The 20,326-nt window shown below is 38.0% G+C and overlaps 1 protein-coding gene across 1 annotated transcript; it reads right to left on the bottom strand.

Moving 5' to 3' along the window:
• Positions 1 to 5,874: 5,874 nt before the first annotated feature.
• Positions 5,875 to 18,742, bottom strand: Smp_074370 (putative pre-mRNA splicing factor; the record flags this gene model as incomplete). The annotated part of the gene is made up of 10 exons (XM_018797879.1): positions 18,707 to 18,742; positions 16,358 to 16,578; positions 16,230 to 16,316; positions 16,060 to 16,189; positions 15,939 to 16,019; positions 15,032 to 15,291; positions 13,403 to 13,600; positions 11,420 to 11,683; positions 8,493 to 8,703; positions 5,875 to 6,197 (listed from the first exon to the last, which is right to left on the bottom strand). The coding sequence occupies exons 2-10, from the start codon at positions 16,487 to 16,489 to the stop codon at positions 5,875 to 5,877; spliced, it is 1,686 nt and encodes a 561-aa protein (XP_018652877.1). The 5' UTR covers positions 16,490 to 16,578; positions 18,707 to 18,742.
• Between the last annotated feature and the right edge of the window lie 1,584 nt (positions 18,743 to 20,326).

Here is a 20,326-nt window from a genome sequence, read left to right as displayed (position 1 = left end):
AAATTAAATCCCTATTTTTAAAAATGAATAATCACTTGTCTCACTCATATTTATACTAAATTCATTTGATAAATGAACCAATCAAATGACAGTAATTCATATAAGGTAATATTACAAAAATTTTTTTTGGATAAATGAATTTGATTGGCTGAAATTGTTTAATTTTTTGTATTTTTTATACAATGAAGCACACTGTAATAAGAAACTCATTTTTAAAAAAAGAAAAAACCGTTGGGTATTTTATTACAAATAAAAAAGAAAAATTAAATTCACTTGGTATTATTATCAGAAGGGGGTTTTGTGGAGATTGCAGTATTTTCATAGTTGAAATCATGAGTCAATTGAAGCTAGACCACAATGGAAAACCTGGAAGCACTGGACGGCCGTTTTGTAGTATTATGGGACTCCTCAGCAGTATGCATCTATGATCCCGCTTGACTTCGTGGATCAGTTGAAGTTAGACGTTAATACCGTTGGATGGCGGCAGGATGAGTGGTCTAGAGGTTAAGTGCTCTGGTGCGAGACCGGTAGGTCCTCGGTTCGAATCTCGCGAGTGCGGGATCATGGATGCGCACAGCTGAGGAGTCCTACAATAGGACGAAACGGCCGTCCAGTGCTTCCAGGTTTTTCATGATGGTCTAGCTTCAATTGACTCACGCTTTCACCTGGTATTGTTGTTTACTTAAATCTTCCTATTGATGTTTAACACCACAAGTGATTAGTCACTCTCTTATTGGCATTTGTACATACTGTGGGAATTCCTTTCATATTACCTTAATTCACAAGCATTATAAGCAAAGATGGATGGTAGCTAATGGTGGAATCTAGTTAGATGCGCATATCGTCTTATTTGGAACTCATCAGCTGAATGTACCTATATCTCAGAGTTGATGTCCATTCCAATGGGAATATTCAAGTAAACAATATCAAATGAATTTAAACTTCATCCTATTGCCTAAGCAAGTGGCTATCAGGACTCAGTAGATAAAGGGATAATGCGATGATGTTTGAAGTGAATACTACTAGATTCGAGTCCCAGAGTGAAAATCAACTCTAAGATGCAGGTATATCCACTTGACAAGTCCCAAATAGGACTAAACTCACGTCTTGAATTCCACTACTAGCCACTATCCATCTTCGCTTATAAAGAAGAAAATTATTTGTATAAGTTGATAAAAAAGTTGATGGAAATTATCAATAAACATCTCTCTTCATAATATTCATCTTCTGTTCATAATAAGACACCATACATATATATATACATATTGATTAATCTTGGGTAATGTCTCTTTATTTTTGGGGGTTAATATAACTTTTAGTGGAAAAAAGGACATTTCCTTTGATAACTAAATGTGAAAGAGTTAATAGTTTGTTTGGGAAAGTGAAAATGATGCAGCCACAGAAAAACAAAAAGAACTAAAAACATATACAGATAGTAAACTGGATACAAACAAGATAGAGATGACCTTGAACATTGAAATATTGAATTTGTTACAACTTAGTAAATTTATTTGGTTTCATTTTTGATTGTTTATAGTAGATATATTATATCTAGGGCTTTAGATTGTTGCTATGCCAAGTACTACTAGACGACTTGAATGATCGAACCCGCAACGTCACAAGGGAGAAGACAGAAGACTAGTAAGTAGGAATGTTAGTCTCAACACAGTGTCCAATGTAGTACAAAAATCTTATGTATTTATAGTTTTTTGGCTGAAAGTAAATCATCATTTCGGATAGCCAATAGGAACATAGGGGATCCTTGTTATTCATCGAATAGGGAACCTACACGTCGACATTCTAGAATGTTCCTCCAGCAGTGATTGGATGAAATGTCTCTGGCTCTTTCTGGGCTTGTTGAGGCTTCCTTGAGTTTGTCAACAAGTGATCCCTACAATATAAGTGAATGTGGAGATAACCATCTGTTTTCTATATTCAATATCATTTATTTAATAGGTCAGTACTGTAATTCTCAACGAATATTTCATTTTAATTCTTTAGAATTATCTGTATATTTGTCATCTACGAAGATGATACTGTAGCTCATCTTGACTTACTGTATGAAAAAAGTAAACAAAGTGAAAGTCACAGTTGAAAACATGGGTAGCTGGTGACCAACGATTGATTCATACGCCATTTGTCCCCTTAGGATACTGGAGCCAGCTCATGTGCACCATTGGTTTGGAATCAGGATTTACCAACTCCTCTAGGTGCACTTTCCGTGTCCACCAACCCGGTTAAGGCGCCGGACATTCACTTTTCGTCCTCTCACTTTCATAAACAACATCTGTGTTGCGAGAAGGCAGTGAGTAGGACTCTCCTGTGAGTGGTTGTATGTGCGTGTTCATTTGATAGCATTTGGAGAGGGAGAGCGAACTCTCCTCAATCTCGGCTGTACAAGGGCATTTAGGGGCTATATATATATACAAACAAATTATAACTAATTAACTAAACTATTATTAATTTTATAAAAGTTGATTACACTTAATTAATGTCATTCAAATTGAGAAGTAGCAACCAAACAAACAAACAATTTAACAGGATTAAGTGTTACTATACTATACACAATTTTAATGTGTATTTTTTGATTAGATTCATGATCTGAGTTGTTGCTATAAGTGTTTACTTCTTTGTAAAAAAAGAAGAAAACAAAATTATGGATAAGTGGTATATACTACTTTTAAACTTATTAATGAGTTTTTGTTTTCCCACACCCATATTGTTAATTATAATTTTAAAAAAATAGATAAGAGAATTTACAATTGATTGATCATTGGATGGTGATCAATGTCATGTGCATAAGGTCCTTCTTGACGCCAAATGCCTTGGTACGGCCGAAAGTGGGGAGAGTCAGCTTTCCCTCTCTAAATGCTCGCACATGACCACGCGTATACAACTACATACAAGAGAGTCCTACTTACTGCCTTCTCTTAATCATGGCGTTGTTTACGAAAGTGAGAGGACGAAAAGCGAATGTCCGGTGCTTTACCGCGTTGGTGGACACGGCCCGTCCACCTAGGGCAGTTGGAAAACCCTGATTCCAAACCAATGATGCACATGGTCTGCAGTATCCTGAGGGAACAAATGGAGTATGAATCAGTCGTTGGTCACCGGCTACCATTGGACTGCATCTCCTTACGATGCCCCAGTGCCTTGTGGATCAGACCTTTAGGTCGAACTCTCCGGGTGTGTCTCCCCCCCGGTTTGAGGACCTGGACAGTATGAAAGCCCTCACACAAATCTCATTTGATTTGTGTGGCGCATATATATCTGGTGCCCCAGGTCCTTCTTGGTGAAGATTGTATTCTATTCAAGGTATCCTGTCGACTACCTTCAACCACCATCTTATCTCAACCATAGTACACGTAATGTCGAGTCACCTAGACTAATGACCATATTGCAACTTGGTCGATAGGATTCGATCTGCACTAAGAAGGACCTGACACATATGATATTGATCAGCACCTAGTGACCAATCAATTTTGAATATATCTCAGTCCTACAGGAGGTTAGTAGCGGCCGCGATAGCTCAGTGGTAACGTCTCTGACTGTGACGCTGGGTGGCACAGGTTAGAATCCATGGGAAAACAGTGGAGGCTCGAAAAACGATTTCCGGAAAATCATATAGGAAATAGACTAAATAGTCTAAAAAGGCAACAGAATTAGACAATATCTCATGAACAACACAGAACCAAGGATGCGGCGTGTAATGGATACTGAGTGGTAGTGACCAGTTGGATATCTACCAGAGCATTGGATGTAATCATCGTCAGAGTAAGACTTGAGAATAACAGATTCTAAGTTATGTAAAATTACAAATGGGTAACATCATTCGAAGTCTTAAATCACGATAAAACAGCTGTCTAGTAATACAGTTATGTTGCTATTAAGGACGTTTCTCCACTGATTGACATTTTAACCTTAATTTTTAAAAAAACATGTTTTTCCATTGCAATTACATGTCCAACTAGTCATCCTTATTTTCAGTTGATCAGTGAAGGATTTGGAAGCCAAAAATGCCTGAAGGTCCCAGGTTTGATTCCTAGTACATTAATAGGTGCTTATCGCTTAAATGTCTTGTGTTCAGAACGAAACGATTGTCCAGTGTCCCATGGTTTTTATTGATCGCCGATATAGAAATAGTTTGTGATCTATATTATAGATGTAAAATGATTCTAGGCTGTTCGGGGACATCAAATTTATTGAATTTTGGAAATATATAAACATTGAACGACCGAACATTTCGTGTATATTATATTTTTGACGTTAGCCTACTTATTACCTTCATAAGTAGTTCGAACTGTTTGACTTAATTTTTAGGCTTCGTCTATGACTAGCAATGGAGGTATCACGTATAGCTCAGTATACTCGAATGTCCACTATACTTTACGTGTACTTTCCCCTCTTATTCTGTTAAATTAATAACGCAAAACCGCTCGATGTAAAGAATCATTTACTTGAATAACGAAGCATTTACGGACAGCAGGAAAACACGAAATTGCGATGCAACCCATAGGTTCGATGCTAAACAATTTGAGGCGATCAACCAATGTAACTTGCTTGAAATACAAATCTAGAGACTCATGAGAGAAATTGTGTTTCTCACCGAACCAAACAAACATCATGAAATGTCATAGTCATAGAAGTTACCATTTGGTCAAAAGATTTTTTTCGGTTTCTCTTCCAACCATATAGCATCGAATAATGTTCACAGTCACTTTGAATAATGATCACCATCATAGTAAATTAATTGATAAGGTTTGATTAATACTAAGGATTAAACAAGTATGTCGTTGGCAGGATTCTCATCCTGTACTCACCCTAGATGGTGAGCAGATTGAAGTAGTTGAGAAGTTCGTGTATCTAAGTAGCTACATAAGTGCTGGTGGTGGCGTGAGTGATGAGATTGATGCCAGAGCGGCTTATGACAATCTGGGCCATCTTTGGCGCCTTCGTGATGTTAGTCTGGCTGTAAAAGGTCGAATCTACAACACGTCGGTGAGAGCAGTTTTGCTCTATGCTTTTGAAATCTGGCCTCTCCGAGTTGAGGATGTTAGACGACTCTCTGTGTTCGATCATCCTTGTCTCCGAAGGATTGCTGACATCCAGTGACAACACCATGTTAGTAATGCAGAGGTTCGGCATCGTGTGTTCGGGCGCAGAGACGACAATCCAATTGGTGTCACCATCTTGAAACACCGACTTCGGTGGCTTGGACATGTTCTACGAATGTCCATCCACAGAGAATTACCCGTCGTGCATTACTTCCGAAGCTGAGACTGGTTGGAAAAAGCGGAGAGGAGGTCAGTGTATGACATGGTGTCGTGGTATGAAAGAAAGCTGCAAAGGGCTAGCTTCTGTTGGTCCTTCACGACTCCCTGGCTGAGGTCCGAGAGATAGTGCAACACAGTGGCTAGAGACGTCGTTATCAGATATGGCTCAGAATAGAAGCCAGTGGCGATCCTGCTGTAACCTTCTTTTACTTTCTTCATAAAGAGTGGCTATAACTTTATTAACTGAGAGAGCTCTTCTGGTTGTACATTTCAGTTCCCCTCATCATTACTCATATTTTTTTATATGCATCTTCCCCCTTTCTCTTCCCATTCTCATTGTTCTGTGTGGCGCATATGTATCTGGTGCCCCTTTGTACCAATATGTGTTTAAATAAATAAATAAATGGTCACAATTAAGTAATTACATTACCTTGTTGAGAAAGAACTCTCATACACAAAATGAACTCATTTGAATTAAAGACATTTATTACAGATAGTTCAAGAGGGAGAGAAATATGTACACATTAGAATGATAATATAATCTGATATTAACTTCCGTAGAAAAATATTAATGCTCTCTTCATGCATATACACCAAGAAATTAATCCCATAGACGTATATTTCCATCCCAACCAGCGGTAATTACTTTTGATGTTTCATGTGGTAACCATGCACAATTAATACAGACACCATCATGTGCTTTCCATTTTGTTAATAATCTAGTTGTTTTCCATTCCCATAAACATAAATAACCATCACCATCACCAGAGATAACATAACGCATATCTGGTGACATATCTACAGTACATGCATAACCTGATACCATATGACCACGAAAAATTTTTTTTCTCATACGTTTAAAACCAGCAAATATATTGAATACAACTAATTGATTATCAAGTGATTGACAAATCAAATATTTACCTGTAAAAAGAAAAAAAAAAGAAAGAAAAAACAGGAATTACGACATGGTAAGCAAAGATGGATAGTGACTAGTAGTGGAATCCAGGATGCGCGTTTCGTCCTATTTGGGACTCGTCAGCTGGATGTACCTGCCACATCTTAGAGTTGATGTTCACTCTGGAACTCGAACCCAGTACCTTTCGCTTCAAACACCATCGCGTTATCCACTCGGCCACTGAGTCTTGATAGCCACTTGCTTGTGCAATGGGGTGAAGTTGAAATTCATTTGGTATTGTTTGTTTGAATCTTCCCATTGCGACAAATTGAAATTTCAAAACTCATGCATATTATGTAATATTTGTAAATAAATAGTCAGTCGGATGGATGGATGGTCAGTTAGTCAGTCACAAAGTAGAACTTTGTACGTACGTACATCAGTTCCAGTTGCCATACCATATTAGCACAGAGATGCAGTTGTCAATTCAAATCCCATAGTGGTAGAAGTAGTAAGAGTATAAACAGTAATCCGAAAGATTAGGGTTTGAAGATGTTATTGAAGGAGTATAATCCAATGGAATAAATTTGGAAAGAGAAAAAAGATAGAGACATGAAGAATTCAGAAGATTAGAATTTGGGAGAACACAAATAGTGGATGCACCTTCGTCATTGCAAACGATTTTGAGCCATATCATTCAAGGTATCTAACCATTGATTGTTATCATCTCGCGGATCCCAACCAGGTAGTCTACACCTACCACCATGGCTCAGTCCAATTGTCAGTGACTTCATGGATTTATGCCACGTTTTGGTCTGGCCGCCCCTAAGCTTTCTTCCAACCTACTCCTACACCATAAAACGTTACACGTCGGAGCAGTCGGTGGTTGGGCATACGTAACACATGTCCCAGCCATCTCAACTGATGAAGTTTCACTACCTCATCAATCGATTTGCCATCCTTACCTAGTACCCTTTTCCTAACAACTGCATTACTTACTCGATGGTCTCAGGATATACGTGCAATGCTTCCAAGATGGATGGATGGATCACCCACCCTCTTCTAATATTGATACTCACAATGACAATCCAACTTTTTGAGTATCCAAACAGTTTTAAACAATGAAACGTCATTAGCAATAAGCATTATATCAAAATTGACTAGTTCAATTAGAAAAAACTGCTTGTAAAGTTTATTATATTTTGTTTATATTTTCGGATTTTAAATGGATATGTTTCTTGTCAACATTACTCCCACTTGAGTTTTTATTTAGATGGTCGTTAAAGGCTCTGTTGTCCTATTAATTCGTCGATATTTCAAATATTATTTATTTAACCATTCTTCCTTGATAAGACAAATGCCCTGGTACAGTCGACTATTGGAAGAGTCAACTCTCCCTCTCTAAATATTCTCACATGGCCACCGCTACAACGGAAGTCCTACTCACTGACTTATCGTGGTATTACTGTTGTTTACGAAATTGAGAGGAAGAAAAGCGAATGTCCGGCGCTTTAACCGGGTTGGTGGACACGGAGAGTCCAGCTAAGTCAGTTGGAAAACCCTGATTCCAAACGAATGGTGCACATCGGCTCCAGTATTCTAAGGGAACAAATGGCGTACCATGGGACTGCATTTCTTTATGATGTTTCACTGCCTTGTGGGCTAGACCTTTAGGTCAAAGGCTCCGAGTGTGGCTCCCTAAGAAAACCACCTGCTTCAGTTTGGGCACCTGGGCAGTATCACAGCCCTCACACAAATCAAATAAGATTTGTGCGGCGCATATATATCTGGTACCCTTTTGTACCAATATTTATGTGTTTAAATAAATAAATATTAATTTTCCTTAACCCTTGCAACAGTGATGATTTTCAATTTTGTACGTTCTTGGAATCTTTATTTGAACGCGACAGCTTCCATATTTGTGTGCTCTTAGTTCCCATTATGACTGTTAATAGTCATAGTCAACTCCTGGATGTCATTTACACTAGTGAACTCTTTGTCTTTTCAAACATACATAGACAAGTTAATTGCCATAAATACCTTTTTAAGTTGAAGTTTGTGACAAGTTCACAAACATTTTGTAATAATAAAACCATTCTTAAGATATTGTAAGCAAAGATGGATAGTGGCTAGCAGTGGAATCCAGGACGCGCGTCACTTCGTCCTGTTTGGGACTCGTCAGCTGGATGTACCTTAAGATATATCATTGTTTTGAACCTCGATTCCAAGCATATTTCAATTGTATAGTTAGACGTTTCAATGAAATTAACAATAAACATATATCATAAGTAAACACGATATAGATATACATATATACATACCATTCGGTGAAACACTAACCGCTGGCATTGAATGTAAAGAAGGATCAGCAAGGTATTTAAAATCTACTGGAATATCCCATTCCCATACACGTAACGATTTATCATCAGATGTCGAAACAAATCTTCTATTATTATCCACAAATGCAACAGCATTGACAGCGCCCAAATGACGATCATATTGTTGGACAACTTCACCACTACGTGTATCATACTGTAGTTTGTGGATTTTTTGTTGTTTATTTGTTTGTGTGTGTGTGTAGAAAAGAAAGATAACAAGAATAAGTATAAAATAAGTCATATATTTATGATACCTGAACCTGATACATATCCGCATCGGTTCTAGTTGCCACAACATATAATAGTAACACATAATAGTAATGGAAAAGATTTGGCGGTGAGACTATAATTTATGGACGACCTTTGAGCGACGCAAAAGTGACTTTAAGAATGTCAATCTACTCACTAGGGTTGAATCAGAGTTATAAACCAGTGTGAAGAATTGAAATTATGATTTTCAGTTGATGGTTAAGGTTAGGAATTAGATTTAGGGTTCTTATCACGAACTGACATCAGCTAAAACTCCAAAACGCTAGTCCAACAAATGGGTGGATGAATTTTGCGACAAAATCCGAAACCTGTTATCCTAAATCTGACTGGTTCCTCCATGAATTATAGTTTCACCGATTAGGCATAGACAATATAATTCAAAAACCGCCGAAGATAAATTCTTAAAACTAAGGATCTAAGATAAGGTAAAAAGTGAATGCCTTTGAGCTAATATATGTGATTTTGAGTCAAGCCGCATGACGTCTTTAACCATTGGTTACGACAATCACGTGAACTCCAATTACGTAGTCTGCACCTACCAACACAGCTCAATTCAACAGTTAATGACTTTCGTGGATTGGTGCCATGTTTTAGGTTTAGGTGTCTCTAGCTTCCTTCCAATCTCATCCTGAACTAGACATCATTGTGCAGCATTAAAGTGGACAATAGTTGGGTGTTATATCTAGAAATTGTATTTTTTTACCATACCGCATACAACTTTAGCACTCGAACGCCCGAACATTCCAAGTCACAAGTTAGAAGACAAAAGACGAGTAGGACGGAACCTTATTCCAATAGTGCCAAATATGGTACGAAACACTTAGGTATTTATAGTTTTTAGTAAAAACGAAATCATCATTACAGTCATCCAATCCGTATGCAGTGGTTTTTAGCACTTGTCCAATAGGAAAGCTAAACGTCGAGATTCTGGAATGTTCTTCCGAAAGACAATTAGACGGAATGTCTTCGGCTCTTTCAGAGCTTTTTAGAGCTTCCTTGAGTTCACCAGGGGCCATCCCAACATTAGGCACACCCAATACACGATTCAACCACCTTAATCGATGAGGATTCATAATATTATCAACTAACTTCCCATGTTAGCTTAGTAGCCTACATTTAACCTAAACATTGTTCTTTGGGTGATTCCAAGATTTGCGAGCACTATGTTGAAGAAACCAAAGGTTAAATACTGGTAAAGTACGAATGTCATCTACTTTTAAAGGATACGTTTCACACCGTTAAAGTAAAAAAGAGTGAATATTTGAGCAGTATACTAGTCATTCGGTTGGTGGATGGACATCTCACCTACGCCATTGAAGGCGTGATTTGGTAAAAGCCAAATGAACTTTCTAAATCAATTCCTAAATTTCATCAAAACCCAACCCAACACGGCTGATAAGACTTTCAAGATAAGTGAAGTGTTCGAGATACTTAACTACTTTACTCCCTATCATCATAAGTTTAAGTCCTAACGTAAACCAGTTCTGAAGCAACATTTAGCACTCAGAGGGAGTGTAATTCTTTATAAACAGGTTTTTATCGTCATTCAAGGCAATCGAACAACTACGTTTTGTCAATCTTCATCAAACACGACAATGTCGTCTATGTATTCAATAAATGAATCTTCTTGTTCAAGTGATTTCTGAAAAGTCATACAGTCAGTCAGCTACAACGTAGGACCAGACACATTTATGCATCGGTCCAAGTTGCCATACCTCGTTAGTACAACAAGATCAACACCGGATACATAGAAATAGTTAATTTAGTGGTGGTAGTATATAAAAGAAAGGTTGTATATAATGATATAGTACAGGAAGAAGGAAAGATATGAAGCAATTTTAATGTCACGGTTTAAGGGAAGATAAAGAGTGTATACACCTACGCCATTGTGATCGATTCTGAGCCATGTCACCTAGAGCCTCCAACCATTGGTTACGATAGTCACGCGGACCCCAAACAAGTAGTCTGCATCTACCAACATGGCTCAGACTAGAAGTTAGTGACTTCATGCTCTGATGCCATGTTTTGGTGTGGCCGCCCCTAACTCTTTTCCAACCATACCCTACACTAGTCAGCATAGTGCGTCGTGGTAATCGGTGTTCAGGCATACGTAACACGTGGCCCTAACCATCTCAGTCGATGGAGATTCATGAACTCATCAACTGATTTACCATCATTCCCTAATACCCTGTGTCTAACCTCGCTATTACTTACCCAGTGATCCCAGCATATGTGAGCAATATTTCTAAGGCATCTGTGGTCAAATACTAGTAACTTATGAGTATCTTCTATTCTTAATGGCCGCGTTTCGCAGTCAGTCATAAAGTAGAACAGAGCGAACTGCTGCGCTGTATACTCGTCCCTTAATTGATAGACGGATATCTCGTCTTCTCCATAGGTGACGTAAGTCGGCAAAAGCTAAACGAGCTTTTTGAATCCGTGCTGAGATTTCGTCAGACACCAACCTATTAGGGCTGATCAGACTTCCAAGATAAGTGAAGTTGTCGACGCGTTCGACTACTTTACTCCCTATCCTTAGTTCAGGTGTTGACGCAGGCCAGTCCTGGATTAACATATATTAAAACAAATAAATCACTTACACATAATATTTTCTTATCAGCACAACCAACCAAAAATAAATGTTGTTTATCTTCATCTGGATTAAATTGTACACAATAAGCAACACGTTTTAAATTGAATTGATTTGTACATTTACCACTTTCTGTATCCCATAATTTAACATAACGATCATAAGATGCACTTAAAAATGCTGTACCATCACTATTAAATGATACATCACGAACAGCTTGACGATGACCCATATAACTACGAATTAATCGACGTTCTTTATATAATTCCCAAAGCTATCAAGATAAACAATGTTTAATGGTATAAATAAAAGGAAAGTGAAGTCAAAGTAGTATAATAATCTGAGAAAAAAATGAAACTAACTCGATGTTTTCGTAGACGAGATCATGAATCAATTGAAGCTAGACCACCATGGAAAACCTGGAAGCACTGGACGGCCGTTTCGTCCTATTGTGGGACTCCTCAGCAGTGCGCATCCACGATCCCGCCTCGCGAGATTCGAATCCAGGATCTACCGGTCTCGCGCCAGAGCACTTAACCGATAGACCACTGAGCCGGCATCCAACAGTGTTAATGTCTAACCTCAACCAATCCACGATGTTTTCGTTTTATCAGTCAATCAAACTCAATGTAGAATCTGGGACATGTGTACATCTGCTTAAGCTGTCATACTCCATTACTACAGCGTGTTAAAATTATTTCAAAACAAATCCTAGAGTAGTAAAAGTGGTAATAGAATCAGTGGTGATAGGAAAGAATAGGCACAGAAAAAGAAAACAAAATGTAAGGAACCTTCGGAATGAATACGCCTGCATCATTGAGAATAATTCTGAGCCATATTACCCCAAGCAGGTAGTTTGCACACATTAAAATGGCTCAGATCGATTGTCAATGACTTCATAAACTGATGTCGGGTCATGGTCCGACCACTCGCTTCGTAGTAACATATGGAGCAGAATACAAATGAAAAAAATAATTCGTATCACATGGAATTGAACTCAAACGACACTAAGATATCACGGTGACCATGTTTATTATTTAGATCATTAAGTTTCGACCTAATGGTTAACATTTACAGTTTAAATCTATTCAGGATGCAGTATGGTAATTTTCCGATCATCCCTATTGTTTATGGGTGCCCCCAAATGCCCCGCTACGGCCGAGGGTGGAGAGAGTCAGCTCTCCGTCTCGAAACGCTCTCACATGGCTACGCGTTTACAGCCATTAACAGGGATGTCCTACTCACTAACTTATCATGACATTACTGTTGTTTACGAAATTGAGAGGACGAAAAGCGAGTGTCCGACGCTTTAACCGGGTTGGTGGATATAAAGGATCCACTTAGAGGAATTGCAAAACCTTCATTCCAAACACATGGTGAAGATGAACTTCAGGATCCTAACGAAACAGATGGCTTATGAATCAATCGTTGGTCACTGGTTACCATGGGACTGCATTTCCTGATGTTGCTCCACTGCCTTGTGAATCAGACCTTAAGGTCGAAGGCTCCGGGTGTGGCCTCCTAAGAAAACCACCTGCCTCGGTTTGGGCACCCACATATAAATCACGTGACTCGTGTGTCGCATATGTATTCTATACCCCTTTTTTATACTACTAGCGTGGAACCAACCAAATCAGTAATGAATAAATATTCACTTACCAGGCACACAGATTTATGTGTACTCAACTCCAAGCTACCCTCTAAGTGCAAAGACTAGTGACACTACCTAGTTGATCAAACCGAAGCACGTAGAGCGGAGTTCAGACCTGAGATTTAGCGGTTGAAGGTCGAGCAGTCTAATCTCTGAGTTAATGCCCCATAGTAATAAAATGGTCATCCAAGGATAATATGTGATAGGATCTGGTTATATCATAAATTGACTGAGGTTGAAATGTAGATTTTACAGGGCACTGGAAGTATCTTACTACGAGACCTGAACATCGACACACCGTTAAAACTGACAAAAAAAACATCTCGACAATAGATTATTTACCTTAACCTTTGAATCCATTCCAGCAGATAACATTAAATGACCAGTTTTAGGAAAGAGGCGAATTGCTGCAACACCACGTGCATGTGCACTAATCCATTCATGAATTTGTCTTTTAGGTAAGAAGCATCGTTCTGGTGGATCAGTTGCTCGTAAATTCACATTCGGTATATCATGTGGTGCATGTAAGAAATTTCTACCCTATCAACATTAACATCAGTTAGGGTAAAGATAACACAACGTATTGAAGACTGATAAAATTCACATTACAAATTACAGGATGTAACTTTGAATACATTTACTTCATATCTTATTTATAGGTTACGGTTTTACAAGCGGGGATATTATATTAAAATTGAAACCAAATTTATCGAAAGCGTAATACTGATGATTATGATAGGACTTAATAAGATCGTATTAGAACTCAAGATTTAAAAGAATATAAAACAACAAATGCATATTTGTGACAGCGCAATTAATTTCTGCAGTCATTCTACCACCTAAGGTCGAAAGCTGATTTGGAAGTGACCAACTTGGTCTCGTGTGCAGTTACGGGTATGAGGGATAATATCACTTCCCGGTTACCCACACCATGGAAGGGTTCTTCTAGAGGTACCTGAAAAGGAAATTGGGTTAGAAGTGGTCTTAATGACCTGAGAGCGTGACCGCAGTGCCCAAGGGACAACTGCTTGAGGTCAGTCACACACGACCTTTTTGTGGGTAGTCTTTGTGTTAGCTCCGTTCTTCAAAGGACCTTACCGCCGGAGACGGATAACCATGGGATAAGGCGAGGTGTGCATTTTTAGGGTCGACCTTTTCTAACCCCACCCCTCCTTGTGGGAAGGCAGCATCTCTGTTATGCTGGTTGTCTGAAGGAAACACCTTACTGCCGTCACACCTCTGTACAGTCAGCAGCATGACTTCGCCTTCGGACCTTGGGCTTGCTGCTTTTAGTCTTACCGCTCTTCAACCGACCTGTCTGGCATGGTAGGACCTTGAGGAACGATTGTTCCAGCCAGTATAGCTCGATTGGTTCATCACGATAGGCAAGCCCGGCCACCACGTCAAGGTAGCAACAACGGTCGGTGTTCACTAGTGTCTAATTTCTAGAGATAGGTCCAGGACTTCTAGCGAGGAGCCGCGATCAAAGCCATTTGAGCATGTCGGTTGCAAAGCAGTTACTCACCAATGCCACTCAAGAAATTCGTCGAAAGCTGATAAGTCATCATGAAAATTTCAACTAGGAAGTCAACAAAGTTGCAGCAGCTTTCTAACACTTTTATAGTTAACCTTTTTTATCGATTAAAGGATTAGAACAATACTATTTTATATAGTGCACAACAGTTGTTAATAATTTAGACACTACGTAAAAAATGTATCAGTTTAACCTGTGACGAATTAGCCAGCAGGTGAGTACGTCTGAGGAATCTCAAAATATAAAACAATTGCTCATTCTTCCTTTATATTGAATCCTCTCTTAATGTGGTCATTTTTTTAACAAAAACTATTATATTTTCATTTCCGAATTAAGTGTAGCTGAGTTTAAACTCGCAACCTAGTTGCTGAAAGCTAAATATTTTCACCACTGAGCCACTATACTCCACCAATTTATTGAACAAAAAGTTAGCTGACCTGATAATCATATGGTGTTGGTATATGCAGTGTAGATTTTTCTTCAACTGGAGCTTCTTCAACAACTTTTCTCTTGCTGGCTTTCTTTGCTAAATATGCTTCCAAATAAACACGATCCTCTTCAGAAGGAACCGAAACAGTTACTTCATCTTTATATTTAGCCCATGGTCCAGTATAATCTTCACTTGTTGGATCCCAATTACTATCACGTTTACGCAGATCACCTTTAAGTTTCTGGCGCTTTTCACAGGCAGTTTTTCCTAGAAAGATGTGACAAGAAACATTTTTTGATGAAAACAATAAAAAAGTCCAACACTGAACAACTCTTAAGTTCAAGTTATACTTAGGTCTGGGAATTTCGACACTTATGGAAAAGACAAATATAAAGCACTTTGAACAAGTACGTGTACTCGGCATTAGATCGAATTTGGTGAAGTCGCGTGTAAGAAGACTTGGTCAGTCAGTTAGCTACAAGCAATATAGAACCTGAAACGTGTATCAGTTCAAGTTATCATACTATATCAGTACGAGGTGGAACTCTTAAGATTTGATAGAGTAGAAGTAGAAATAGTAGCAGTGGTAATAAGAAATGTTAAGTATACGAAATATAACCCAATAACGAATGAATTTGTAGGACGAAAAGTTTAATACGAATCTAAAACCCAAGACCAACGGGAAGGGGACGAGTGAGTACATTTGCACCACTGTGACTAATTGTGAGCCATGTCACCCAACGTCTCTAACCATTAATCACGACGACTGCAAGGACCTCAATCAGGTCTGCACCTAACAATACATCGCAGTCTAACAGATAATGACCTTAAGGACATTTAATACCAGTATTTGTAGGATAAGTCAATGAGCAATAGAGAAAAAAGATATGTACAACTATTCAAACCAGCCTCACCTTCATTTTCCATCATACTTTCTGGCTCTCCAACTAAGCGTCGATCAGCACCTCCCTCAACAGAAGGATCTTCTGCGTAACCTATTATAAATAGATAGAGATTAGATTACCATAAACTCACCATAAGTCATAAAAGTTCTATGCTGGTTTTCAAAAGCAAACTTATTAACGTGAGCCTCTTCGACATGTCCAGTTAAAGTATTTTTAGGAGCTAATTGTTTTTCAGATTTAAAAGGATTGACTGGACCGAACTGATAGAGGGAGATTATATCAAAAAAGAGCAACACTTACAGATGGTGCGAACAATTCTTCATAAGTAGGGTTATGAATAAGTTCATGAGATTGTGGATCTACAGGCACAATAGATAGAAACTCATCCTAAAAACAAAACCAATCACATCATCATTCATACACATTACCTTGTGCTCCACAACTGGTGCAACATCGATTGATTTAATTAAACTACTTTTTAAAAGTTGTGTTGGAGCAGTGTCTTGTTTGGAAATCTCGTCATCAGAGGAGGAGGATTCATAAGTGACGATTCCATCCATTTTTGTTTACTAGTAAAAGTATTTACTATGTGAGAAACACCAATTCAAGTACATAGGGCTCGGCGGAAAATGATAAAAAAGCAAACTACCTGGAAGATAAAAACAAGCGTAAATGTCCCGTTGAGTAATCTTAACAATTTCATAGGCAGTAATTGTGAATACCATAGATGTCCGTACGATTAATTCTGTACTAATTAATTACTTTTTCAAACATTTCAAACACTAAATCTTCAGCAAATTAATGCAGTAACGTTTGATAGAATTCAAAACCAATCTTACAGTAATATTGTAGTTGCATAGTGAATACAATATGATTTGAAAGTGAGATACTTTAAATGCTGTAGACATATATTTATCTACTTGTACATCGGCAGCAAACCTGAACCCCAGACTAATGACGCTAGAAAATAGAAAGTGATTGTGACTTTGAATCTAAATAGCTTTCAGAATGTCAGAGTAATGAAATAACACATGACAGAATTCGGACGCAAAGATTAGTGATACCATGTGACCATCATCAATCAAACTTTACATCTTTGTAATTTTGTTAGAGAGCAATTTTGAGGGGCTTTCAGGAAATATAATTCCTGTAACCCTTGAAACCTTTATGTTACACTGTTTAGCGCAATTTCGTCAACTATGAAGTTGTTTACACCATAACTGTTTACATCTAATTACAATTTGAAAGATCCCAGGACGACTTGAACGTTTTAGAATGAAATAAAGCCTCCAAGAACTGAACCAAACTTGGTTCGGTACCCCCACCCAAAAAAAGATTTTGGCGGCAAACTATACAGTGATTCAGAGGTTAAGAGATTTCAAAATATTGATGGTAGCGAAATTTGGGGATTTATAGTTCGAAACAACTTATAAGAACAAATTACATATGATAATTTTATTCTGTGGGTTTTCAAGGTTCACAGTTGGATCTCATGATTCTAAGAAGTATTACTATTATCAGTAACCCACTCATCAGAAATTAATCAAAACTAAAGTTTTGGTGCACATTTTAGCGAGACTATAATTTATAGACGAGCCAAGCAGAAGCGTTTGAGATATTTCAAGGTTACAACACCAATTTTAGTACCTGATGCTCATGTACAATCGGCTCACAGAGGATTTTAGAGAAGACGCGACAATGAAGCGGCTACAATAAGTTGGACTACTAGGAAGTTCTTTTGTTTGCAATTGTTGTAATCAAATGACTTTTAGACCCTGTGTAAACTACCCCGATGCTAGAATAGGAACCTGTTTCGCTCGATCCAGATTGAGACTAAGGCGAATTATGGTAATGCTGCGAACCATGTAATAAAAGCACCAGAAACATTGGCTGCAATATTCGCAAATGTTAATGAGGCTTCAGTTGTTCAGTGGTATGAGTATTGTAAGGATATATGAGTACTAAAAATGACAAGCTTACACAACAGGAGTACACACAAACAATAGTGGAGCTATGTGGACGAGGTTGAGAGCTTTTGCGACTTTATCATGGCTCAAGAGACTGACTATTATGGATGAGTTTCTCTACCGTATATATTACGATCTAACGACCTCTGAACCTCTTCCTAACCTTGACAAGATTTGGACCAAGTATAAGAAGTATATCCACTTTAATTCTTTGGCTTTGTATAATATATTATTACTCTATACTGACTGTTCACAGATTGGCCAGTATTTTTCATAGTCACTTAGGATTCCGTCAAAGGTCGTCCATAAATTATAGTCTCGCCAAAGTTATCTATCATTCTTTGGATTTATTCCATTAGACTTCAGAAACAAACTGGATGGCACGTTGAGATAAGGACTCCAGAAAATGGCGAATTTCCTGTCTTTAAACTCATCATGGATGATCGTCAAGTACTAATCTATAAAATAAGCCTGTTATATACGGCGTAGGAACTAAACTACTTGTTCATTTACTTTGTAAATTCATGTTATGTGTAAATTCCGTAACGTTTGGCACGATCGTTTTCTGTTTTTAGACCTCAGACTATATTTGTAATGCAATGAAAACTTTCCTTTGAATCTGCAGTGGTTAGGACCCAATAAACGCAACCACCCTAGTGTTAGAGAGCTAAATAAAAGTAAAACCATTGACAAGCGAGCTAAATCTAACTTTGTGAGCGGAAAACGAGTCTAAAACACCTCATGAAAGAAAAGGCTACAGAGCTCATTTTAGTTAAATATGAAGAAAAGTCTAACACTTAGCACACTCACCATGAGCAAGTCACAACGCAAAACTCAAATTTAGCGCACTTCAAACAGCAATGTCAAATAGAAAATATATCCAACTTCGAAGTAAAGAGCGAACATAAATTGATTGGTTTCTTTTTTCTTTCTTCTTTGCGTTTTGGTACGGCTCTATATGTTTACTATTGTTCAAGAGGCGATAGTCTAGCTACTCCACTGGATGATTTTTAATCATTTTTGAATTTAATTTTGGATTTATATATATCTTGCATTTCGACAGCGTGCACTTATCTAAGAGCAATAGAATTTCTGGAGCTAGCAGATATCACATTATCAAGCAGTACGTCGGTTGGTTACAGCGTGAAAAACAAAAGGCAGAAAACTCGAGTCGTAAGAGATTATTATTTCAAACAATCAATAAATGATCAAGATGATTTATTAATAATGTACATGGTGTGAAAAAACCGAAGTGTAGGAATAACAGAGAAAGAGGAGATTATAATAGATGAAATAAAAGTAAGGCAATAATGAGTGATGAATATAGTATAAGTTGGTTACAAAATATGATTCAGGCACAGCTAGTCCCAGAGGAGTGGGAGTATACTGCGTGTTCCAGCGACTCACATTTACAACCAATCAGATCCGTTCGTAAACGGAAGGATGTACGATATTTACATCACTGTACGGCAATATAGATTTCGCGTCTCATTCTGCGTTTGTGAGCTTGCAGTTTCGTCGTAGTTTCTGTTACCTGGAATGACCTGTTTCTTTTAACTACATCGTTTGTTTTAGATAATGGGAGCTAGATTAAGTTTCTTATAGTCTTCCACCATATGGGGATGCATTGAGTTGATTATGTTGAAGATTTTCATCTATCTAATATGTTTATCTTCCATCCATACAAATAAACCAACAAGTTAATTAATGGGTTTGGGTGGGTACTATTTTATAGGCTCTCCCTTGTTATAATGTCTGAAGATTATACAAGATGAGAGATGTCAAGGTATACCTATTAGCAGGTAGAACTCAAACTAGTCAATGAAAAAACTTCAGGTAAGCCATAGGAACTAGACACACTGTGCAAAGAATTGTAATGGTGAAAGAGACCTCAGTTAATGGAATGTTGAAAAATTAGTTTAGTTGCATTTCGAAAGATGAGATATAACCGAAAGCTTTAGAAAAAGCGAAACTTTTTGCCACCAAGTGGAAGTATCCATTAGAAAGTAACACACGAGTAAAGTCAAGCCGTTTTGACACAATGCTCATAGACGGTTAACAGACAAGCTCTACTGCACTAAAATTAAATCAATGAAGTGGGATCGGAATCACAAAACCATTCGTGGGAACATTTATCCAAACGATAGTAAATTATAGTTGAATTCATGAGTCAATTAAAGCTGGACCACCATGGAAAACCTGTAAACACTGGATGGCCGTTTCGTTCTATTGTGAGACTCCTCAGCGATCCCTCAACGATCCCTCCAGAGAGATTCGAACCCAAGACCTTTCGGTTTCGCAAGAGAACGCTTAACATCTAGACCACTGAGCCGACATTCAACCAATCCACGAAATCGCACTGCCGTCCACCATTGTCTTCAGTGAGTTACTATCTCACAACAGTCTCGGTTGAAACGCCAGGTCCTGAAT

Source organism: Schistosoma mansoni, chromosome 6, assembly GCF_000237925.1.
Source record: "Schistosoma mansoni strain Puerto Rico chromosome 6, complete genome".
NCBI classification, from domain to species: Eukaryota; Metazoa; Platyhelminthes; class Trematoda; order Strigeidida; family Schistosomatidae; genus Schistosoma; species Schistosoma mansoni.
The sequence above is the reverse complement of the archived record's forward strand: the minus strand, read 5'-3'. Positions and strand labels throughout refer to the sequence as shown.